This window comes from Mastigoproctus giganteus, chromosome 10, assembly GCF_048544385.1.
Source record: "Mastigoproctus giganteus isolate SK-2022 chromosome 10, ASM4854438v1, whole genome shotgun sequence".
In the NCBI taxonomy this organism is placed as follows: Eukaryota; Metazoa; Arthropoda; class Arachnida; order Uropygi; family Thelyphonidae; genus Mastigoproctus; species Mastigoproctus giganteus.
In genome coordinates, this window is record NC_143584.1 from 218,324,618 (window position 1) to 218,350,955 (window position 26,338).

The following is a 26,338-nucleotide window of genomic DNA, read 5'->3' on the forward strand; positions in this document are numbered from 1 at the left end:
AGCAGACTTTTAGATTTTATTTCTTAAGTGGAAGATTCTGGTATAATGTTGTATTTGATGACTGTGAGACAGACTTATGTGCCTTATCTTATATTGGCACAGGAGGTTGTATGTGTTGAGAGCTGTTGTATCATGATTGATTTCTTTTGTGAGCACATCTGTAGATAGGTACTGGAGGAAGCCTTATTAATGTAATTTTTGTTTGTAGTTTTCTTTGCCAGTCAAGTCACATATATAATTATAAAAAAAAAAAAGAAAAAAAAAAAGACTAAAAAAGAATATGTATCATTAATGCCACATTTTTTCTAGAATTTTTAAAAACATAAAATTTGTTTAGTAATATTAATATCTAATAATAGCATTGTTTTACCATAAGAATTATTTTTATTTTATTAAATATTTCAAAATAAACATTCAATAATATTTTAGTAGATATTTCATTATTACAGAAATTAGTACTTTTCTGTTTAATTCATTTACAAGTGTAGTGTGATATTGGTAACTACCACTGCCTTTTGCAATGAATGTTCATATATAACACTTCCTCTGTAGTTTAATTCATCCCAGATATGGAATGAATTATGATTTCCCATTTGTATATTGGCATGGATTAACTTTGTTTTTGTGTGGGAAAATTGGTATTTTTTTCTACAGACTTGCCATTGTTTAATCTTATTAAAAACAAGGTGTGTGTGTGTGTGTGTGTGTGTGTGTGTGTGTGTGTGTGTGTGTGTGTGTGTGTGTGTGTGTGTGTGTGTGTGTGTGTGTGTGTGTGTGTGTGTATTAAATGAGTAGTATGGAAGGTAATATGATCATCTTACTCTAATCTTCTCCATAATATAAAAATATGATATGTGTATCGATAATCATACTATATTGTTGTAGTACAATTTAATCTTTGGGGCACCTACTAAATTTCAGACGGTAGTAAAATCAATTTGTCATGATTTTCCGAAATGGAAATGTCAATTCCATTTCATAACAAAGAAAAACGGAGTCAGGAGAGGCGATTGTGCAAAGGATCATGGGAGGTGATCTTAGATGTGCTCAGAGCTGGCATAAACCAGCTAGTGGCAGAAACAATTTATGATTCATAGCATACCACTTTGGGTGGCTTTGGGCTAACCATTGCCACTAGCTGAATCGGTTCATGATTGGGAGATAACAGACTCTAAATTACATGTATGAGTAGAATCTTTTGCTTGTCATTGGTCCTCCTCATTAAGTTGCATAAGTCCTCCTCATTAAGTTGCATAAGTCCTCATCAAGTTTTTGTGTTTCTTTGCAATTGCGCTGAGTCGATTGAGCATGGCAAGCTTTAGATCCTCATTCATCTCACTGTTTGGATAAGTTTTGAAAGGGGTCTTCTCACAGTTGCATTACAAGCTATGCAGGCCATTACCACATGCTTCGTCAGGGTCAACATTGTCATGACATATCGTCTTATATATTTCAATTATTTTACAAATGTCCAAGTCCGATGTGCAGCGTTACCATCTCACACGCTTGTACTCGTTGAGATCCTGAGCCAAGTCATAGTTTTGATAGTATATTATGCGTGGATACTGTCATTTCTTGCAGATCCTGTAGTGCTACATGTATAATTTGCGACAAAGCAGGACAGAGTAACATGATCCAACATGACAGGATGATTATAAAAATACAAATACTTGTATTGTTGCAATCTTACTATTCAACAAATGGCTACAATCAAATGGGTAATTAGGCTATTGGCCTCACCTCTTCCAAATGTTGATTCGGTAGCGTATGTATCCTATTTATCACTAACATTGATTCGGTAGAATAAGTAGCAGGCGTGAGCATAAATTACATCATCATTTAGTAAATTACATTACTACTAAAATTACTACTAAATTACATTTAGTAGGTGTCATCAAAGATGTTTACACATAAAACATCTTTCGTGTGAATGCGTTTTTTTTTTTTTTTTTTTTTTTTTTTTTTTTATATAAAAACTTTCAATCTGTGATAATCTATTATTTACCTTTGTGCCTGTTGTTTGATATCAGAGAAGGAATTGTCTTATGAACTGCTCTTCAACTTCAAAAAAAAAAAAAAAAAAATTACAATAAGGAAGATATAGACTGCTATACAAAGGGTACTAGGAAAGTTTTGCAATACAGCTTTGTTTATTTAATTTTTTCAAAGTAATTTCCTCTACATTCAATACACCTCTCCATCCTCCGAAACCAATCTTTAAACAAGTTCTGCCAAGTTTCACTAGGAAGTAAAGCACACTCGTTGTCCCAAGCCCGTAGAAGGTCCTCATCACTGGAAAACCGCCTCCCTTTTATCTTCATTTTCACATGCGGGAACAGTGCAAAGTCGCAGGGAGCAAGGTCTGGGCTGTAGGGAGGGTGCTCGAGAAGTTTCAGTCCTGTCGTGGTCAAATATTCGGTGCAGGCTTTGGCGCGGTGAGCTGGAGCATTTTCGTGATGGAGGTACCAGGTGTCCATTCTTGACCTTGGCCGCAAGTTCTTCATAGATCCAATGACTTTAGGCAGGCATTGTTCAGTATACCACTTAGCTGTGACTGTCTTCTGCGTGTCCAAAACGACACGTTCCACAATTCCACTCGATTTGAAAAATACAGCTTTCATTTTCTTCTTTACAGATCGGGATTTTCTGACAATTACGGGTGTGTCGTCATCATCAAAGACCCAAACTTTGTTTTGAGCCTTGGTCGGCAGATCGTAATAGTACAGCCAAGTCTCGTCACCTGTCGCGATGTTGTTCACATACCGAGATTGTCCCTTATCAAACTTTTTTAACATCTCCCGGCACCAAGTCACGCGTCGTGTCATCTGCTCTTCAGTCAGTTGATGCGGCACCCAGAGAGAACAAAGTTTCTTCACGTGCAAATGATCTTGCAGAATCGAACGAATTGCTGGTGCATTTAGGCCCAAAGTATCCTCTATCTGTTGGTAGGTCACTCGCCTGTTTTCGTCAAGCATTTTCCTCACAGCAGTAACGTTTTCCTCCGTAACTGACGTTCGTGGCCTTCCCGGCCTCTCAGAATCCTCCAGAGTGAAATTTCCCCTTTGGAATTCTCTATACCACTTGAATATCGTTGTACGATGTGGACAATCATCATCTAGTGCAAGAGTCATTTCTTCTAAGCACTGGTCTATGGTTAAACCACGCACGAAATTATACCGCAAAACTGTCCTTATCTCATTTCGTGACCACTATGCCATCGCAAGCACTTTACACTCTCACTACTAATGAATAACTGAGCCCATCGACTTGGCGCGGCGGCTACTATGCACGTATGAACATGTCTCAACATGCAGCAACAAGCAGCTTCCTGTGATTCATTGTTGCGTCATATTGCAAAACTTTCCTAGTACCCTTTGTATGTTAATGTAATTTCATGGTAATTATTAGCTTGCTGTGCTTTATCAAATGGTTTTCCAGTAGTCTGAAGCATATTTTTGCCCATCTGATGCACGTATGTATTTAACAGCGACTGACACGTACTTAACACTTGTTAATGCATGGCACTAATAGTAATAGTAGCCAGAGTTAAAAAGAAAAAAGCAGAAATTTAATGTAACTGAGAGTGGACATACAGTTATTGCTGAAACAGTGAATCCTGTTGTTAGCATTAGTAGAGGCATATGATGCAAGAAAGCAAGCTTATATAGCATCAGCCAAAAAAAAAAAAAAAAAAAAACCCTTCCCATTTCACCCATCCATTCACTCCAAATGTTTGCTAGTTCTGCCTTGAACTTCTTTAAAGTTGCCAACTTCCACTACAACAGATGGAAGTTTGTTCCAGCTATCAACCACCTGCTGGCTAAAGGAGAATTTCCACACATCTATTCTACAATTATCTTTCCTCAATTTAAATTTATGCCCCCACAGGTGAGTAATCTGAGCAAGAGGAAGAATTCCATTAGAGGTGTATAAGACCTTAAATGGATTGAGCTTGCTCAATCCATTCAAGGTCTTATACACCTCAATTAGATCACCTCGCAGGTGCCTAGTCTGCAGTTATAAGATAACTGCGATTTAGTTATGCAAAGTCAAGGTATTTTCACCAATAAAAAAATATACTTGCTAAATAATGAGAGCCAGGTATCAGAATCAATTAAGTTGAATCCTAATAATTACTACTTGTTTTAATGTGCCATAGAATACTTTATGTGTATTGACAGAACCTTTTAGTGATAACTGTAAGCAAATTATTATATCTTTGCAACACTGACATAAAGCCTTTAAGAAAGTTTCACCACTCCAAGGCATTGCATTGGTTTTCTCTTTAAGTTATTGCAATGTGAAGTCAGTTGGCTCAAACATAATACATAAGTGCACTGACTAGAATATTTCTCTTTAATGGTAACAGAGGCCCACCCATCGAAGAGGAGCCAATCAGCTCCGAAACTGTGCTGTCTGGGTGGTGGAATCCACTGAGAATAAGTAACAATAGTCTTCTCCTATGGTGAAGAGTTACTTATTCGAGGTACTGCAATATCATGGCAACTCATTTGAAGGTATTCACAATATGAGATATACATAATAATGCCAATCTTATAACTATTTAGTAGTTAGTAATTAGCTGAAACTATTTAATAGTTAGCTGCAAGCAGATCTGATGCATTTGCACTAACTTGTAAGCATGGTAACAGAGGTTGAACAGTTGTTTGAAATGACGTTGCACATTGCTTTAAGCAATTTCTTTTCTTGTTGCATGAAACAGTTACCTATTAATATAGTCATAGATTCTTGAAAACAAATTGTTAGGTACAGAAAACTTGAGAAAAGTATATTTATTTAATTTGAAACTGTGCTGCTGTGTCTTTAATTAAAGGAGTACATATCAGTTTACTCACAGACTTGACCATATGCCATTTGAGAAAGATATTTAGAAACTGGAACTTGTAGGGGAATCCCTTAGTAAAGATCTTGGTTAAGTTAGCATTAGCATTAGTAGAGGCATTTGATGCAAGAAAGCAAGCTTATGCAGCATCAGCCAAAAAAAAAAAAAAAAAAAAAGTAACATAAATAAATAAAAATAACCACTTCCACTTCACCCCTCTGTTCGTTCGAAATACCTGTCCAGCTGAGCCTTAAACTTATTTAGGCTATCAACTTCCACGACAAGGGATGGAAGTCTGTTCCACCCACCAACCGCCCGCTGGCTAAAGGCAAATTCCCGCACATCTATCCTACATCTGTCTTTCCTCAATTTGAATTTATGCCCTCTCAGGTGATTATTCTGAGCAAGAGGAAGAATCCCATCAGCATTGAGCATGCTCAAACCATTCAAGGCTTTATACACCTCTATCAGATCACCTCGCTGGTGCCTAGTTTCCAGACACTGTAATTCGCAAAACTTAAGCCTTTCTTCGTAAGAGAACCCCTTTGTCCCATTCACCAATCTAGTTGCCCTTCTCTGTACTCGTTCCAGCAGCTCTACATCCTTCTTGAAATGAGGCCTCCAGGCCTGTATACAGTACTCTAGGTGTGGCCTGACCATTGCCTTATACAAGGGAATAATCACCTCCTTATCCCTGCTAGAAAAATTCCTATATATCATTGACAATACACCATGAGCTACTCTTGCAGCCCGTCTTCACTGCTCAGAGAACTTCATATCTGCCTGCACAACCACCCCCAGGTCCCTTTCATTCTCTACCACTTTCAGTGTAGTACCACAGAGTTGATACGTTGCTCTGGGGTTGCTGTTTCCCATATGTAGTACTTTACATTTGTCAATGTTAAACTTCATTTGCCACCTCGAAGCCCATCTGCTCAACCTTTCCAAATCCTGTTGCAGCAGCATAGTGTCAGTAGTGTCCTTGACAACCCTGCCAACCTTCGTATCGTCTGCAAACTTGGACATTAAGCCTGATATACCATCATCAATATCATTTATAAATACAGAAAACAATAAAGGCCCCAATACTGAACCCTGAGGGACTCCACTAATAACATTAGTCCACGATGAGCAGTGTCCATTGATTACCACTCTCTGTCTTCTCCCCCTCAACCACCCCTTTATCCATAGCAGCAATTTGCCTCCAATGCCACACTGCTCCAATTTGTGCAGCAGTCTTCCATGTGCAACAGTATCAAAAGCCTTTCTAAGATCCAAGTATATAATATCAAAGTTATTCCCTGCATCCAGTTCTTTTGTGACTGCATCATAGTATCCAATCAAATTGGTCAGGCAAGACTTACCCTTAACAAAACCATGCTGTGTCCTAGCTATAACTGAAGTCTTGTCTAGATGATCCTGCAGTGCTTCTTTCACCAGTGCCTCCATTAATTTTCCGGGAACAGAAGTTAAACTCACAGGTCTATAATTACTTGTGTCAGCCTTTGATCCCCCTTTGTGAATTGGGGTCACATTTGCACATCTCCAGTCCATGGGTACCTCCCCTGAGTCCAAGGAAGCTCTCATAATTATGGCTAAGGGTTTGCTTACCTCCTTTGCTGCCTCCTTTAATATAACTGGATAGATCCCATCCACCCCAGGTGCCTTTCTTGTGTTTATCTTCAACAATTTCTCCTCCACTTTGCTCTCAGTTATTACAAGATTCTCTAGCTTACTGCTAGAGTTGAATACACCTCTGGCATTCCCCTCACTGAATAACTCCTCATGTGTGAATGTCGATGCAAAATATTCATTTAGTTTGTTAGCTACCTGAGCAGGGTCATCAACAGTTGACCCATCGATCTCAAGTGGACCAATCTGATTCATCCCCTTCCTTCTAGAGTTTACATAAGTAAAGAACTCTTTGCTGTTTTTCTTCGCATCCCTTGCCAAGCATCTCTCGTAATCTGCCTTCGCCTGCCTAACCTCCTTTGTAACTTGGTTACAGATCAACTTGTATCTATCATAGGTGTCTGTGTCACGTGTTAATTTGTATGTATCCCATGCATTTTTCTTCTCTGCCATATGCCTCATTAGTTCATCTGACAACCATTTAGGCCTAAACCTAAATGTTAGCCTAAAGTTAGCCAAAGTTAAACAGGATTGGAACAGTCTGTTGTTTAATTTTTTGTATTCTAACTTTAATTTTTTTCTAACTTTAGGGAAAAGTATTATCTTATTCTCTGCTTATTTTGAATATATTTTTCTAACTGTCTTTAAAGTAAAAAAAAAAATGATATGTGTAAAATAGGTCAAAAGAATGCATGCATATTTACATATGTTGAATCTAATAAATTGTTTTTCTCTTTATGGTAAGTAATAATGGCTAGTAACCAGCCAAAAGTTGGTACAGAAACATTATTAGAAATCTAAAATTGCTGAGACTATCAAGAGTCAACAGGGAGTGAAATGAAACAGTCATTATCTTAACTACAAGCTGAATATCAATCTTTTGTGTCTACTGTAAATTTGATGCCAGCTTAATTGCAAATGGCAATAAATCTGACCAACCCAAAAGTGTGGATATATAAAAGAGAATCAACAGTTGATGGCAAAAAAAGAATGCATTCTAAGAATAAACAAGGAGGTACAAGGAGGATCTTGAAAGAATTTAGCATCTCTACAGCATCTAATTATGGTGTCTGTGGACTTTGAAATCATATTTCTTATTGAAATCTTATCTTAATGGAGGATGAATGCAGACATGTACTGAATGCCATATTGGGGAACCCAATGATAACTCCATCAGACTCTGAGCTCTGATGAGTCCATCTTCAAATTGTCAGGTCATCACAAGACACGGTTGTAAACTGGAATGTTGAGAACATACAAGTGATGTGAGCTACTTGACCATCTAGGTATTATTGTTTGGGGTGTGATTTCAATCTTTGGTGTCACAGTTATAATTTTCTTTGAGTCACTGTTCTATTTCCAACAAGATAGGGCACTACCTCATATTTTTCATGTAGTCTGTAATTGTCTTGATTAAAATCTCCCACAGAGATGGATAGGCCATACAGGTGCAGTCAGTAGTATCTCCCTGCCCATCAAACTATACCCTTATGGACTTTATCTTCTGGGGGGGAGTACTCAAGGATTTACTGTAGGAAACCATGAAATGTTGGCAGAGTATATACTGGGGTTCGAGCCCGTCACCACCAAATACGGAGGATGCGGAAAGGTCAGGGAATGACCACCGCATATCCTGGAGCAATATGGCCTTAGTTGCTAATGCTCCTAAAAACCAAATAACAAACAAACAAACAGCAGAGTATATAGTAGGAAACCATGAAACATTAGCAGTTAGCAGCGTGTATAGTAGGAAAGTAGCCTCTGTAGCCGAGTGGTCAGGAGTGGGAGTGTAATAGCACACGCTCTTTTTGTAGACCTGGGTTCAAGCCCCTCAGTACTAAATATGGTGGATCTGCCAATCTACACTGGACCAGTGTAGCAGATTATGGTCCATTTTCCTCAACATGAATTGTTGAGAAGGCTTCCACCCTGCAGTGGATTGCTAATGGCTGCAGTTTACTTTTTCTTTCTTTTTTTTTTTTTTTTTTTTTCAACATTTCAACCATGAAATGTTGACAGCACATACAGTAGGAAACTATGAAATGTTGATGAAACGAATGGGTTCATCATGCCTATATTTACAAAAAAAGACTCATAGCAGAAATGTTGCGAGCAGACTCCATGATTGTACAAACAGTGTCAAACATCTGTATACTTATGATGCACCAAATAATTATATACATATTTTTGTTCTAAAGAAGTGGGGGAACAATACTTTTCCTCCGCAGTGAGCAAATCATAGGGAAGACTGGCCCCACGACTCCTCCATAGTACCCATGCATATTGTCACTTTGCTGCCCATTTAGAAAGGCCCAGTTCTAATCCGAAATGAGAAACTTATTTCAACTGTCAACTGATCTCAGGGAGAAGTGTAATTGTTTTATCTATATGCAAAAAACTGACCTTAAAATGGATGCAGTCAACAGACATGGTATATTGATGATTAATTGCTTGATCCAGTAGTTTTCAAATCTTTAGTATCTATGACATTGAGGTTTAAAAATGCTATATATTTATTTATAAGATCCCATTACATTGTTATTTTTGTAACTAAACAATCCATTAATCATCCTTCTGGTCCACTGAAATCACTGGTTTTATCAATCCCATCAATGCCCGTGGGTACCTTTCCTCTAGCAGGTTCTGGTATTTACAAAAAAGTAAATAGTTTATTATTGATCAAATAATGGAAATTTGACTAACAACAACCATACACAATGTAAATGGAACCAACAAAGGCCATCATAATGCATCACGAAAAAAGTGATGGTCAGATTCCAAAATATTATTGGAATGATGAAGCATAGTTTAAGCAAGGTGGGTGATGTTTATGAATTGTATTGCATTACAGATGCATTTGATTAACAGGTAATGAACCTGAGTGCTTGAATACTTCCTTCATAATTTTTATATTCCTATAAAAAGTGTTTACTGAAATGTCACATGATGTGCTTTTCACATGATAATAGGTGTGAGTTGTATTTATATAGTAGCACTTCATAAGGGGAGGAAAAATGCACAAGGGAAATGGATTACAGGAACTCTCTGACTTATGTAAGGGTTGCATTCCAAGGAATGCAACCCTTACGAAAGTCAGGAAAAAGAAATGTTTGACGAACATGTAAATAGAATTATTCATTGTATTTATTCAATTTTTTATCTCATGAGCTGGAAAAATTACAAAAGTGTGAATTTAAAAAACTTCCAAAAAAGAGAGAGAAGACAGACAACGTCAGTAAGTTTTACCTCTCGAGCATTGTTGCCAGAATCAACGTCTTCAGCTGATAAGTATGCCGCTGCAGAGGTTGAGGGCTGTGGAGATTTAGAAGGGGGCAGACTCTCAACCTTATGAAAGAACATATTAATGGATGACTGGGTGGTGGCTTTTTTCTTTTCATCGTAGATTTCTTTGTACCAGGCAAGCATATCATTTACCCCTCCGTTAACTTTTAAGAATCATTCGCTGTCAGGATCCATCTTCTCAAACCTTGCCATTGCTGATGCAGTTTCACGAAATGCCATTGCTCTCTGTCTGGTGATGAAGCAAAGTTCTTTTTTAGATAATTCCTTCTCTTCTTCCTCTATTAACTCCTCCAAGTCTTTGGCATCAACCTCCAACTGAAGTAGCTCTGCAACCTTTACAATCTTATCTGTAACCTCTTAATATGATTCATCTTTTTCAAATCCTTCGAAGCCTTTTATGTGCTTTGGGCATATTTTCTTCAATGCGCCATTTAAACAACTTTTAGTAATTTTCACCCAGGCTTTATTAATGTTTAAGGTGGTGTGGTAAATATTGTAAGATTTCCAAAAGTCTCTTAATGTAAAATTTTTCTCATCATCTACTGCAGACAATGCCTGAGCAAATGTTGTGTGTAAATAGTATGCTTTTAAATTCAAAATAACACCTTGATCCATAGGTTGGATGAGTGAAGTCGTGTTTGGCAATAGAAATATGACTCGCATTTGAATTGAAATCATCTAAATGTGTAGGATGTCCAGGAGCATTATCTAATAGAAGCAAAATCATGAAAGGAACGTCATTGTCTTTACAATATTTTTCAACCTCGGGAAGGAAGCTGCATTTAAACCAATCCTCAAAGAGAGATATTGTTATCCATGCTCTCTGGTTCAATCAGAAATGCACAGGTACGGTGGCTTTATTGATGCCCTTAAAAAGTACTATAGGTATTAGAACCTGTAGTACTTAGTACCGTGCTTGGGTTGAAGGTTAAGAGGACGAAAGCAGATAGAAAGAAGAAGAGTCTGTGGTCCTTGAGGTTGTCACAGACATTCTATCAGATATGCCTGACAAGCTCTACTTGCTATCTGGGAGTCTAAAATGCTGATAGAACTGATATTTGGGTGACATTCAAGTCAAGTGGACCCAATTTCGGCGAAGTCTGGATGGTCTGTGACAGCCAAATCCTCTGCTTGCACCTTCATGATGGTGGGACTGTTAGTAATCCTGGTTATAACCTCCATGCACAAGCACTGTGGGTGATCACCCAGGTGTGAACCAATGTAAGCAGGGGTCGAGGTGTATCGGCGGCCACACCACATGGAGGAATGCTGTCCCCTCTGTGTTACCAGGCAATACTAGATGGTAGATGACTCTCATCAACTGGTGCAATACCACCACTTTGCTTATTGGAGGCTTGAAGTGTTGGAACCCACGTTTAGTCTCCAGAGCTAAGTTCTAGTCAATCCTTCCCCTTTTTGAGGTTATCATGAACATTCATGACGAGATCCAATCTTCCTTACATTTCGAGTGAACATTACATTTGGCGTGTGAACACCGCTTTAGAGCTGTGTTCACAGGCCGGCAGCTAGTTAGTACACTGGACCGACCCTATTAGTAACTCTTTAGGAGGCTTCCAGATCAGCTATTGTATAATCTTGCTACCTGTACTCTGCCAGATAGTGCGACTGGAGGGAGTACGAGTAGTGTGTATGCGGGGTGGGGGGGGCATTGTTGAGGCCACGTTATCTCAAGGATCTGGGTATATTCTTACCATGTGTACGCCATATCCAAAAATTTCATTACTTCGTACAGCATGTCCCCCCCCCCACTTTTTCTTACTATTGAATACACCATGAATTGTCAAACTAATAGAGTAAGCTTATCTGCGAGAAGATCTAAACCTCCCAAACACTTCCTAGTTCATTTCATTTCACAAATATATGTGGTCTCAATTCTAATCTCAACGACGTCCATTTTCACTTGCAGTCTGCCCAACCCCATGTAATTTTTCTGACAGAATCTCAGTTATCGGTTCATTCAACTACTGCTCATCTCAGATGCCCAAATTATTCGCTGTATTGATTCCTTTCACCTCAAAGGTGGTACTTGTGCATATGTCCATTCCGATATTCCCTGTCTCTAACAGGGAACATTGGAACAGACATTCCAATTCGATCTTCTCTGGCTTAAAATCTCTCTACCTCATTGTGTCAAATTCATCTGTTGTCTCTACCATTCTTCCAACTCCACCAATGACGTGGAGCTCTTTGACTTTGTCTCTTTGCAACTTGACTTTCTTCAGTCCAACTTTCCTAACAGTGAAGTAATTTTCCTTGGTGATTTTAATGTTAGACTTGAACTTCTATGGACTGTAATTTTCAGGAAATACGTATGAAGGAAAGTTGTTCCAGAAAACAGCAGTTGAATGAATAAACGAGGAAGATGAAAAGTTGGTTCTATGAGTTTGAAGTTGGACAGTAAATGGATGTTGGCTGGTTGCAGCACGTGTTCTAACTGTTTTGAAAGAGAGAGCGGGAATTATAAAGCCAATTCAGAAGAACAGCGCCCACAGAAGTATCTGTAGAAAAGGCATGCAGCAGAAATAGTACATCTGCGAGACAGCAAGTGGAGAAACTCTGTTAGAGCTAAGTCATTAATTAACCTAACTGCCCTCTTCAGAATGGAATCTAGAAGCCCGAGAGAGGTTTTGGGGACACCGCCAAGAGAGATTAGAAGTCAGTGTAATCCCAAAAAGAGATATATCATCTTGCCTAGAAATCCAAGTGTCACCAAAGATAAGTATAGGAGCAAAAAAATCGTTTTTGGGAGATATAAGTCAAGACTGAATTTTAGAAGGATTGAAATCAACTAAGTTTTCTTTGCCTCACTGCAGAATTACCTGGAGATCAGCATTTAAGGAATTGATACCAGATATTCGAGACATTGAAGCTGATTGAGCAGGGCAAAGTTTCTTCCACTGGAAAGTGGAATGTAATGTGCTATCATCAGAAAAACTGTAGGTAGGATTTCCCGTCAATGGAAGAAAGTCATTAATATACAAGAGGAAAGGAGGGGGAAAGAACTAAACCTTGGGGAGAAGTTAGAAGACAGAGAGCCATCTACTGACACCGTCAGTGACAGTAGATGCACTGGATAACCAATTACAAAAAACAGTTGGCAAACCATAAGATGGAAGCTTGGTTGTGTTTCACCAAACTTTTCCATTGAATTTTTCCATAAATGAGTAACATAAGCCAGAATATCACCAGTGGATCGATGGTTGATCAGACAGAAGGTTTCTAGGGAGTTTAAGAGTTGGCAGTTAATTGATTTCTCCATTACTTTAGGAAGAGTAGAAGTGATTGCAATAGGACTGTAATTGGATGGGAGGGATTTGTCACCCTTTTTAGGATCTGGCTGGATATGAGCAAATTTCCAAGCAAAAGGAAAAACACCTGTGGAATAAGAAAGTGAAAAAAAGGTGGCAAAGAACAAGAGTAATATCAGGAGCACAGGTTTTCAGAACAAGTGGAGAAACACCATCAGGACCTGGAGCTTTCTGAGCATCAAGATTCGTCAAAATCCTCTGACATCCTTTTGGCAAAAGACCACAGGAGGCATTGAATGGAGCATGTTGGGAATGGTGGAAGGTGTTTTTCCAAGATCATTAATACATTTGTTGGAAGCAAAATGGGATGCTAGCAGGTCAGCTCTATCCTTGGCTGAAGTGAAAACAGAATCATCTGGTTTTGACAGAGGTAGGAGCAGAGATGGGCAAAGGTTGCAGCCAAGAGACCAGAATGCTTGGCTACCATTAGGGCAAGAAGCAAGTTTTCTACTCTTAGCCTGTTCAAAATCTAGTCTGGAATGATTGATAACTGCTTTACAATTGTTACGAGTTTTGTGGTAGGCAGGAAATGTAACTGAATAATTGGAAACAAGCCAATTACGATATGCAACATTCTTCTCTTGAACAGCCGTAGCACATTTATTGGAAAACCAAGGTTTAGATAAAGGATGAGATTTTAAAGTGGAGTGTGGAATAAAAGATTCTATTCCTACAAGAATAATTTCACTGACAGGATCTGAGCAAACGTTGGCATCAGAAGTTTTGAAACTGTAATCCAACCAAGGAAAAAAAAAGAAAAGAAATCTCGCAGGTCATCCCATTTTGAATTCTTGTAATGCCAAACGATATGATGTTGGGAATAGCCATGAGATAAAGGTTCTATTGGAGAAGAGACAATCACTATGTTGTGATCCGAGGTGCCTAAAGGACCACTCACTTCGACCGTGTACTTAGAAGAATTGTTTGTGAGAAAAAGATCAAGCGTGTTGGTTGTATGGTTAGGATTATCTGGTAGGTGGGTCAGTGTGACTAGAAAACAGAAGTCAGCTGCAGTTGTGAACATTAAAATCACCAAGGAAACTTAACTTACCTTTAAGAAAGTTGTACTGGAGAAAGTAAAGTTGCAAAGAGGAAGTCAAAGAGCTCCAAGTGAATAGTGCAGTTAGGAGAATGGTAGTGAGAACAGATGAATTTGAGAGAATGAGGTAGAGAGATTTTAAGCCAGTGAAGATCAAAAAGAGGAGATTCCAAATTACCAAGTCTCTGACAGGAATATCGGAACAGACATATGCACAAGTACCACTTTTGAGGCGAAAGAATCATACAGCGAATAATTTGGGCAACTGAGGATGAGCAGTAGTTGATTCAACCGATAAGTGAGTTTTTGTCAGAAAAAGTACATGGGGTTTGGCAGACTGCAAGTGGAAATGGACATCATTGTGATTAGAACTGAGACCACGTATATTTATGAAATAAACTAGGAAGTGTTTTTGGGAGTTTTAAATCTCTTCACAAATAATCTTACTCTCTTACTTTGACAATTCATTGTGTACTTAATAATAAGAAAAAGTGTGTGGGGGGGGGACATGCTGAATGAAGTAATGAAATTTTTAGATATGGTGTACACATGGTAAGAATATACCCAGATCCTTGACATAACGTGACCTCAACAATGCCCACCACATACAAAACTACTCTGACTCCCTCCAGTCACTATCTGGCAGAGTTGAGGTAGCAAGATAATACACTAGCTGATACGGAAGACTCCTAGAGAGTTACCAATAGGTTCGGTCCCATGTAGTAACTAGCGGACGGCCTTCGAACACCTTTTTAGAGCTGTACAATTGAAATGTAAGGACGATTGGATTTCGATATGAAGTCCATCGTAACCTCAAAAGTCATCAGTCCTACTGCATGATGGAAGAGATGGGAAAGGTTGACCGGAACTTAGCTCTGGAGACTAAACATGGGTTCCACCACTTCAAGCCTCCAATAAGGAAAGTGGTGGTATTACACTGGTTGATGAGAGTCATTTACCACCTAGTATTGCCTGGTAACACAGAGGGGCAGCATTCCTCCATGTGTGGGTGCCACACCTTGACCCTTGCTGACGTTGGTTCACACTTGGGTGGTCACCCACAGTGTGCTTCCACATGGGTATTATACCCAGGATTACTAACAGTCCCACCATCATGAAGGTGCAAGCATAGGATTTGGCTGTTACAGACTGTCTGGACTTGGCCAAATTGGGTCCATTTGACTTGAGTGTCACCTGAATTTCAGTTCCATCTGCATTTTAGACTGCCAGGTAGCAAGTACAGCTTGTCTGGTATATCTGAAAGAATTGACAACCTGAAGGACCACGAATGGTACACAACCAGTGGTTTTAATCTGTAATCTCCCACTGCATTAGCCCCAAGCCTCAAACCCAAGCACGGTACTAAGTACTATAGGTTCTAATACCTCTCGTGTTTGAGGTTTGCATAAAAAAAAAAAAAAAGAAGAGCATAGCCCTATCTTTTGACGCCTTGAAACCTGGCATTGTATTTTCCTCTTTGGCAATGTATGTTCGATCCGGCATTTTTTTTTTTTTTTTTTTTTTTTAATACAGAGCAGTCTTGTTAACGTTCAAAATTTGCTGCGTTGAATAACCACAGTAAAAAAATCATCAATAATTTTTTCCAACACATCACAATTTTTCTGCAGCTGTAGAATCAGCACCGCTGACTTTACCGCATAATTTAACATTGTGGAAATGAGCGCGATGCTTGAACCCATTAAACCACCCATTGCTTGCCACCAACTTGGGTTGGGAGTCGCCATACTTATCCTTAATATCTTTATAAATACTTGTTGCTTTTGCTTGAATGGTCATTACACTCTGGGGCACTTGCTTCTGAATCTGATTTTCATCCATATTATTAACAGCTGTTCCATCTTCGATATCTGAACACTGTTGATCTTAAGTGCATCGATCCTTTGACATGTTCTTTTATACCCGCACTATCCTTTAAAATAGTATTCATTGTTGAAGCAGCGAGACCTGATTCCCTTGCAATAGATGACAAACTTTGTCCTGCTTCGTACTTCTTAATCATTTTCATCTTCATTTCTAAATCAATTTTGTTTCATTTTCTGGCACTACCACCACTTGCACTTTTCATTGGTCACTTCCCCTTCATTATTGTAGTACGTAAATAGGAATGAAGAGAAGTTTCTGAAAATTTGTTTTCTATATGATTGAAGATTTCAATGAAGGGGAACAAATTTCACCACAATAGCATAAAATCCCACCAAATTTCAGTTATTGGTATTATTGCAAATGCAATAAGATAGTTTACTACCGTTTATAATTAGATCCATTAACAGAAAATACCAATAAAACAAGAAAGTGCAAATTGTTTTATTGCTTTATGGTCATGACCTCCAGAAATGTGTTTTAGAAAAATATCACAAAGGCGTTCGAAATTGATTCTTATAATGGGAACATATGATAACAACGAAAGGGTAGTGTAATTTCCATTATAAATATGACCTTTTAGAGAGATAAATAGCTTAGTAATATAGAGAAATTTTCAACTTCCAAGGACTTAAACTGTACAGAGAAATAGAGTGGGCCAGTAAATCAGAGAGTCTTATAATGGGGGATTTTAATTTCCCAGATATTGACTGGAATTTGGGGGCTGGTTACTCACACACTAGCAAGGCTTTTGCGGATTTATTGGATGATTGTTTTCTACATCAGCATGTTCAGGAGGCAACTAGAGGGAGTAATACTCTTGATTTGATTATCAGTAGTGATTCTTCATGCATTAAGAATCTGCAGATAAAGGAACCACTAGGTGGCAGTGATCACAGTGTTCTGAAGTGGGATTTACTCAAAGCGGTAACTACCATTAGGGGTAAAGGGAAGGGGTATTGCTTTCGTAAAGGCGACTACGATGGACTGAGACAGTATTTAAATTCCATACAGTGGGATCAACTGATGATGTTACCAACAGCAAATTCAAAATGGGAAGCATTCAAAGAACTTATCTTGCAAGCTACTAGGCTTTACATACCAACTAAGAAATATTGTTCAAGGTTTAGGCCTAAATGGATGTCAGATGAACTAATGAGGCATATGGCAGAGAAGAAAAATGCATGCGATACATACAAATTAACACGTGACACAGAAGCCTATGATAGATACAAGTTGATCTGTAACCAAGTTACAAAGGAGGTTAGGCAGGCGAAGGCAGATTACGAGAGATCCTTGGCAAGAGATGCGAAGAAAAACAGCAAAGAGTTCTTTACTTATGTAAACTCTAGAAGGAAGGGGATGAATCAGATTGGTCCACTTGATATCGATGGGTCAACTGCTGATGACCCTGCTCAGGTAGCTAACAAACTAAATGAATATTTTGCATCGACATTCACACATGAGGAGTTATTCAGAGAGGGGAATGCCAGAGGTGTATTCAACTCTAGCAGTAAGCTAGAGAATCTTGTAATAACTGAGAGTAAAGTGGTGGAGAAATTGTTGAAGATAAACACAAGAAAGGCACCTGGGGTGGATGGGATCTATCCAGTTATATTAAAGGAGGCAGCAAAGGAAGTAAGCAAACCCTTAGCCATAATTATGAGAGCTTCCTTGGACTCAGGGGAGGTACCCATGGACTGGAGATGTGCAAATGTGACCCCAATTTAAAAGGGAGGATCAAAGGCTGACACAAGTAATTATAGACCTGTGAGTTTAACTTCTGTTCCCGGAAAATTAGTGGAGGCACTGGTTAAAGAAGCACTGCAGGATCATCTAGACAAGACTTCAGTTATATCTCGGACACAGCATGGTTTTGTTAAGGGGAAGTCTTGCCCGACCAGTTTGATTGGATACTATGATGCAGTCACAAAAGAACTGGATGCAGGGAATAACTTTGATATTATATACTTGAATCTTAGAAAGGCTTTTGATACTGTTGCACATGGAAGACTGCTGCACGAATTGGAGCAGTGTGGCATTGGAGGCAAGTTGCTGCTATGGATAAAGGGGTGGTTGAGGGGGAGAAGACAGAGAGTGGTAATCAATGGACACTGCTGATCGTGGACTAATGTTATTAGTGGAGTCCCTCAGGGTTCAGTATTGGGTCCTTTATTGTTCTCTGTATTTATAAATGATATTGATGATGGTATATTAAGCTTAATGTCCAAGTTTGCAGACGATACAAAGGTTGGCAGGGTTGTCAAGGACACTACTGATACTATGCTGCTGCAACAGGATCTGGAAAGGTTGAGCAGATGGGCTGAGAGGTGGCAAATGAAGTTTAACATTGACAAATGTAAAGTACTACATATGGGAAACCCCAGAGCAACGTATCAACTCTGTGGTACTACACTGACAGTGGTAGAGAATGAAAGGGACCTGGGGGTGGTGGTGCAGGCAGATATGAAGTTCTCTGAGCAGTGCAGATGGGCTGCAAGAGTAGCTCATGGTGTATTGTCAATGATATATAGGAATTTTTCTTGCAGGGATAAGGAGGTGATTATTCCCTTATATAAGGCAATGGTCAGGCCACACCTAGAGTACTGTACACAGGCCTGGACGCCTCATTTCAAGAAGGATGTAGAGCTGCTGGAACGAGTACAGAGAAGAGCAACAAGATTAGTGAATGGAGCAAAGGGGTGCTCTTACGAAGAAAGGCTTAAGTTTTGCGAATTACAGTGTCTGGAGACTAGGCACCAGCGAGGTGATCTGATAGAGGTGTACAAAGCCTTGAATGGTTTGAGCATGCTCAGTGTTGATGGGATTCTTCCTCTTGCTCAGAATAATCACCTGAGAGGGCATAAGTTCAAATTGAGGAAAGACAGATGTAGGATAGATGTGCGGAAATTTGCCTTTAGCCAGTGGGTGGTTGGTTGGTGGAACAGACTTCCATCCCTTGTCATGGAAGTTGATAGCCTAAATAAGTTTAAGGCTCAGCTGTGGACAGGTATTTCAAACGAACAGAGGGATGAAGTGGAAGTGGTTATTTTTTATTTATTTATTTTACTTTATTTTTTTTTTTTTGGCTGATGCTGCATAAGCTTGCTTTCTTGCATCAAATGCCTCTACTAATGCTAATGCTAAACTTGGAACGAATTACAAAAAGAAAAAAAAAAGTGTTATTGGGTTCACATTATGATATTTTAATGATACCTCCATTTATTCCTGTGGGATGCAAAATATATATCTACGATTTTTTGAAGTTTGCTCAGTCCCGCAAAAACTTATGTAAAGTGAAATTTCTGTAAGTTGGAGAGTTCCTGTATATTTACAATCCTTTATGGGGGGCGAGCAGTACTCCAGTATAAAGAAGGGCAGTCAGTACCCTAGTACAGAGACTAAACCAAGGGATTTATAAAATTTTGCACATTGCATGTGGTACTCTGGTTAACAGTATTACAAAATTAAAACAATATTAAGAACTACTGTTCAAGTTAATATAACAGTCTTCGATCAGTGATAGAAGAAAGAGTGGAAGTTGTAGAGGCATATGATGCAAGAAAGCAAGCCTATACAGCATCAGCAAAAAAAAAAAAAAAAAAAAACCCCTTCCCATCCATTTGCTCCAAACGTTTGTCCCCTTCTTCCTTGAATTTATTTAAGCTATCAACTTCCACAACGTCAGATGGAAGTTTGTTCCAGCAATCAATTACCCTCTGGCTAAAGATAAATTTCTGCCCATCTATTTGACAACTGTCCTCAATTTCAGTTCATGCCCCCTCAGGTTTATAATCTGAGCAAGAGGAAGTATCCCATTAGCCTTGAGCCTGCTCAATCCATTCAAAACCTTATACCACCACAATCAAATCACCTCGCAGTTCCCTAATCTCCACATGCCGCAATTTGCAGAAATTAGCCTTTCTTTGTAAGAACATCCCTTTGTTTCCCTCACCAGTCTTGTTGCCCTTCGCTGTACTCGTTCTAGCAACTCTACATCCTTCCTAAAATGAGGCTTCCAGAACTGTATGCAGTACTCAAGGTAGATAATCAATGTAGATAATCTATACAAGGGAGATAATTGCCTCCTTATACCTACTTGCAAAATTCCTGTATATCATTGACAAGACCCAATGACAGCTGCCCTACTCTGGCAGCCTGTCTGCAGTGCTCAGAAAACTTCTTATCTGACTACACAATTACCCTCAGGTCTCTTTCATTCTCTTCTACCCTGAGTGTAACACCTCCAAGTTGGTACATTTCTCTGGGTTTACTGCTACCCATATGCAGTACTTTGAATTTGTCAATGTTAAACTTCAGTTGCCACTTCAGCCAATCTCCCCAACTTTTCCAGATCCTGTTGCAGTAGCATACTGTCATTACTGTTATTAACAACTCTGCCAACCTTTGTATCATCTGCAAACTTTGACATTAAGCTTGATATATCTTCTTCAATATCATTAGATAAATATGCATAGTTATCCAGTCAAATTGGTCAGATAAGACTTCTCCCTAATAAACCCATGCTGTGTCGGGATTATTACTGCAGTCTTGTCTAGATGATCCTGCGATGCGTCTTTAACCAGTTTCTGTTATTTTCCCTGGTACAGAAGTCAGACTAATGGGTCTGTAATTATTCATGTCATCCTTTGATCCCCCTTTGTGAATTGGAGATACATTTGCACATCTCCAGTCCATTGGGACTTCCCCTGAGTCCAAGGACGCTCTCATAATTATGGCTAAGGGTTTGTTTACTTCTTTTGCCACCTCCTTTAATATAACTTGATAGATCCCATCTGCCCCAGGTGCCTTTCTTACGTTTAACTTCAACAATTTCTCCTCCACTTTGCTCTCAGTTATTACAAAATCATTTAACTCCCTGTTAGAATTGTCTGTCTTGTGCATGTGTGCTCGAGTGGTTTAAATGTTTTGCCCATGGAAAAGAATCACTGGAAGACGATGAACATCTGGACCTAGCAAAAATGGTTTGAACACTAGAGTTGATTGAAGTGGTGTGGGAATTCATTACACATCACTGATGTTAATGCTTTGAATGATTTCAGAAGATCTGTGCATTAATAAGGAAACCATTTGATCTATAATAATCCAAGATTTGAAGATAATGTAGGTCTGTGCTGCCTCATTATGGTGAAAACAGTTTGTTTGTTTTGCATGACAGTGCACCAAGCCACAAGGCTCTGATTTTTCTGGGAGATTTTGGCTATCAAAAAAGTCTGTCGCACTCACCATATTTATCATATTTAGACCTGCATGACTTTTTTTGTTCCTATAGCTCAAGGCACCTCTGAAACCCTGTTATTTTCGTGACGTAATAATCCAAGATTTGAAGATAATGTAGGTCTGTGCTGCCTCATTATGGTGAAGACAGTTGGTTTGTTTTGCATGGCAATGCACTAAGCCACAAGGCTCTGATTTTTCTGGGAGATTTTGGCTATCAAAAAAAAAGTCTGTGTACTGTTGCACTCACCATATCATATTTAGACCTGCATGACTTTTTTTGTTCCTATAGCTCAAGGCACCTCTGAAGCCCTGTTATTTTCGTGACGTTGACACTTTTCAAAGAGCTGTGATGAGAACATTGTACAGTATACCAGTCATAGCCCTCCGCCAGCCATTCCAGTTGCTTCGTGATCATTGCATGTAGGGAGGAAATTTCTTTGAATAAACCAAGCTTAGTTTTCTCATACATGGGATCGTTATTTTTTCTAGAATCAGTCTCGTTTTCAAATAGCTGCACTGTGTACTTCCCGTATTCAATTTCTGAATCCCATATATCTGAATGACACCACATCTCAATGTTTGCATTTGATGACTTGACCAGCACTTCATTTCATAAATTTATTCACTGTGCCCCTGACATTGGTGTCCATGCATTAGCATTACCATTAGTAGAGGAATTTGATGCAAGAAAGCAAGCTTATGCAGCATCAGCCAAAAAAAAAAAAATAAATAAATAACCACTTCCACTTCACCCCTCTGTTCGTTCGAAATACCTGTCCAGCTGAGCCTTAAACTTATTTAGGCTATCAACTTCCACGACAAGGAATGCAAATCTATTCCACCAACCAACCACCCGCTGGCTAAAGGCAAATTTCCTCACGTCTATCTTACATCTGTCTTTTCTCAATTTGAATTTATGCCCTCTCAGGTGATTATTCTGAGCAAGAGGAAGAATCCCATCAGCATTGAGCATGCTCAAACCATTCAAGCCTTTATACACCTCTATCAGATTACCTCGCCGGTGCCTAGTCTCCAGACACTGTAATTTGCAAAACTTAAGCCTTTCTTCGTAAGAGCACCCCTTTGTTCCATTCACTAACCTTGTTGCCCTTCTCTGTACTCGTTCCAGCATCTCTACATCCTTCTTGAAATGAGGCCTCTAGACCTGTATACAGTACTCTAGGTGTGGTCTGACCATTGCCTTATACAAGGGAATAATCACCTCCTTATCCCTTCTAGAAAAATTCCTATATATCATCGACAATACACGATGAGCTACTCTTGCAGCCCGTCTGCACTGCTCAGAAAACTTCATATCTGCCTGCACAACCGCCCCCAGGTCCCTTTCATTCTCTACCACTGTCAGTGTAGTACCACAGAGTTGATACGTTGCTCTGGGGTTGCTGTTTCCCATATGTAGTACTTTACATTTGTGAATTTTAAACTTCATTTGCCACTTCTCAGCCCATCTGCTCAACCTTTCCAGATCCTGTTGCAGTAGCATAGTGTCCTTGACAACCCTGCCAACCTTCGTATCGTCTGCAAACTTGGACATTAAGCTTGATATACCATCATCAATATCATTTATAAATACAGAAAACAATAATGGACCCAATACTGAACCCTGAGGGACTCCACTAATAACATTAGTCCACGATGAGCAGTGGCCATTGATTACCACTCTCTGTCTTCTCCCCCTCAACATGTATGTGTGCACCTGTTCTTACTCTTAGTTACTATTAGCTCATGTATTTACTTGTTCCATGATAACTCCCAATAGGCCTTGAAATCCCCGACACCTTGCTTTCCCTTTTTTAGAAAGTGTAAAATCTAAATAGTAAAATATTTAATCCAATTTTAATACCAAATTCAAAAAATTTCAGCCCAAATATGACAAAAAAAAAGGCCGGAATGACAAACAGGTAACTCGCCTGGTGAGATCGGCAAAAGGGCGTCCTTATGAAGAAAGACTTCGAATATGTGGGTTGCAGAGTTTGGAAACTAGACACCTTAGAGGAGATTTGACTGAGGTGTTTAAGGCTCTGAGAGGCATCAGTAAAATGAATGAGGACAAAATTTTCAAGATTATAAATGATGCTAGAACTAGGGGACATAAATTCAAGTTACTGGGGGAAATGTTTAGATTGGACTACAGGAAGTTTTATTTTAGCCAGCGAGTTATAAATTACTGGAATAAGTTGCCTTCATGGGTGGTAGAGGCCGACAGTTTGGGGAAATTCAAAGGTCATCTGGATAGTACTTTCGGGTAAGGGAAGCGCATAGGATGATAGGTTTAATTTCATTTTTATTTATTTTTTATTTTATTTTTTTTTATTTATTAATTATTATTATTTAGTTATTTATTTATTTTTTGTTTTTATCATTGTTTTGTTCGGATTTTTTTTTTTTTTTGGCTGGTGCAGCATAAGCCATAGGCTTTCTTGCACCATGTGGCCGTTACTAATAATAATACTAATACTAACAGACTAAACCTAAAAATAGGCAAATAGACCCTGGTGCATTTTAATTGAAACTGTGTGTGTGTGTGTGTTGCTAGATTTCTCTCTGTTAAATTTTATGAATATCCATTCACTGTGCATCGAGTTATTACCTGTGGGCAGACAGAAATGGTGAAGACAATAGGCACTTTATATGTTTGCAAATGCATGTAAAAATGGACCTTATTTTAATGAGTATAAACAGTAGCATGATGTGTATAGTGGGGATTCAGTATTCCAGTACCAAAGTGAAGTTAATCAATACAGATAAGCAAATGGGAAATAAAATCTACAGTCAGAGAAATTTTATGATGGGTAAATGTCCTAGCAAAATGTATTTATGTATTCATTGGATATTTGTTTTAAAGCAGACAAAAAAAAATGAGTGTCAAACAACCAAACCGAACCCTTTCAAATGGACATTCCCATTAGCTCCATTCTGCAGTGTATCAAATATTCATAACTGAAATTTTAAATGGAGTATGCCATTTAATGGCATATCTTTTCTTTTTAAATTGTACTGAAGTAACCATTTCTTCTTCCTTTTTGCCCCATGTTTTCTCAAGTAGTAGTCACATATACTACTACTTGAGAAAACACTAGTTTGGCTAATCTCCATTAATATGTAAATGTTAATTTCATTATCTTTGGATATTATTATTAAATCAAATTTGGTGTTGACATATCATCTTAAAATATATGTTAAGTTGCAATTTTTTTAAAATTTTTTTATAGATATTTAGATATTTTAGGATCTTTGATAAGGAGTCAGGCTTTGAAGTTCTGCCATGTAATAGATATTCAATGGAAGGCAATGTAGGTGCAAAGATTTGTTCTACAAAAAAGTGGTATGTAATGAATTATATAGCAAGTTTTTTAAATATATAAAATATAATCATAATTTGGTAGTCAGCTTTACCAGCAGATGCAGCTTCATCGCTGCAGTATTATATCTGAAAAATTTGAAGACTGATTTTTTAAAAAAATTTAATTAAAGAACTTTAATTCATTAATACAGGAGGAAAATTACCATTTTTCAACCACCAGATCAGGTTTGATACCCTTTTATAATCATTTGGTGTGCAAGAATGAATGAGCAGTGAATGAATGTTAAATTTTGTTTCAAGCTGGGTTAAAAGTATAACTGAACTCTTTGTCAACCATCAAAGTGTGTGAAACTTACTATTTTACTGTGTGTGATACTTATTATTTTATAATAAATATATAAAACATATTACAGGATTCATGTGTCTGAATATGATGAAACTATTTTTTGTTACGTTATCATCTACAAACACATTTGATGATACATTTTGTATATTTATTCATTTACACTGCACCTGCAGAATGTACAGGTTCTGGATATACAGAAAATACTAAGGTGAAAGTCAGCACTATAGATTATGATGTGAGAACATTGGATAAAAGGTACAAAAACTCATTTATACAGATTAACAAATTAGAAAAACAAAACAAGTTAAAAGTTAATTGAGAATGTCAAAGTAATTATTTAACAAAGTGTCAAAATAGTATGGCAATCCAGGATTTAAGAGAAAAAATATCTAAATTGGATTAATTCATGAAATGAATATAATGAATTAAAGGATCATTATAAAAATAGTTAAGTGTGATGAAAAGGAAGTCGAAATGTCGCTCAACTTTCTGTCGATGCAAAGAGTTTAAAATGAAATTTGAAATTTAAATTTAGATCCTTCAAACAAGTGCTGATAACAATTTATAAATTTGATGGAAGACTATGCTGCTCCCCAGTTATAATGCCATTGTTTATATACTTTATATCCATTTGGATACGCTGCAGGTCTTTTCACCTCACCCTGCTTTTGAAAGAAATTCTGAGAAAAGCAAGATTTGCTTCTGCAAATCTTGCACTGCAGGAGGCTTCCCTACTCAAATGATCCAGTGTTGGCGAGAGAGGGGAAAGCTGGGTTTCTCAAAAATCCCACGGACATATACCCTCCCATCGAGTTAAGAAGCATTTTAGGATGTTTATCGAACAAAGCAATTCCTACTTGCAAGCCTGTTGCAAGCAATTTCAAGCCTGTTGACATTCCCACAGATCAGGAGGAAGCACTACAAGGCTTAGAGACTGATTGGATGGTTAGAGGCACAGTAGGAAGTTGAGCAAATAAAGCATTTGCAATTAGTGTCATCAAAAAATTACACTTTTTAAAGAAGTGTTAAAATAAATTGCTTGAATTTTTTTGTTTTTTCTGAAAATAAAAGATTTTTGTTTGTTTGTATGTATTGAATGCTTTGTTTTATCAGTCACTTTTCCAGTAACTTGTGTGTGTTTGCAGTTGTGCACAATGTAAATACAGTACTGTATATGTCATAAAAAATTCGTGTCATGCAAGACTGCTTTGCTATTCACTTCATTTCACATGGAGATTTATTTTTTAGTTGTTAAAAAATACTGAACACAAAGCTACATTTGCTCAATAGTGTAACATTAAAAGGATTCTTATATATTTAGAAAAATCAACGAATTATAGAAAAATTTTAGACTTCAGTTATAATGTGGTTGTCTTATAATGAGGGTCACAGCCCCCCT

General features: G+C 38.2%; 1 protein-coding gene across 1 annotated transcript in view; it reads left to right on the top strand.

Annotated features, from left to right (window-relative positions):
* Hmt4-20 (Histone methyltransferase 4-20) overlaps positions 1-26,338 on the top strand; it is a 126,564-nt gene that overhangs the window by 37,758 nt on the left and 62,468 nt on the right. Inside the window, exon 5 of the mRNA XM_090383283.1 lies at positions 24,502-24,614. Coding sequence (XP_090239409.1) covers positions 24,502-24,614 — 113 coding nt within the window. The remainder of the gene's footprint in view (positions 1-24,501; positions 24,615-26,338) is intronic.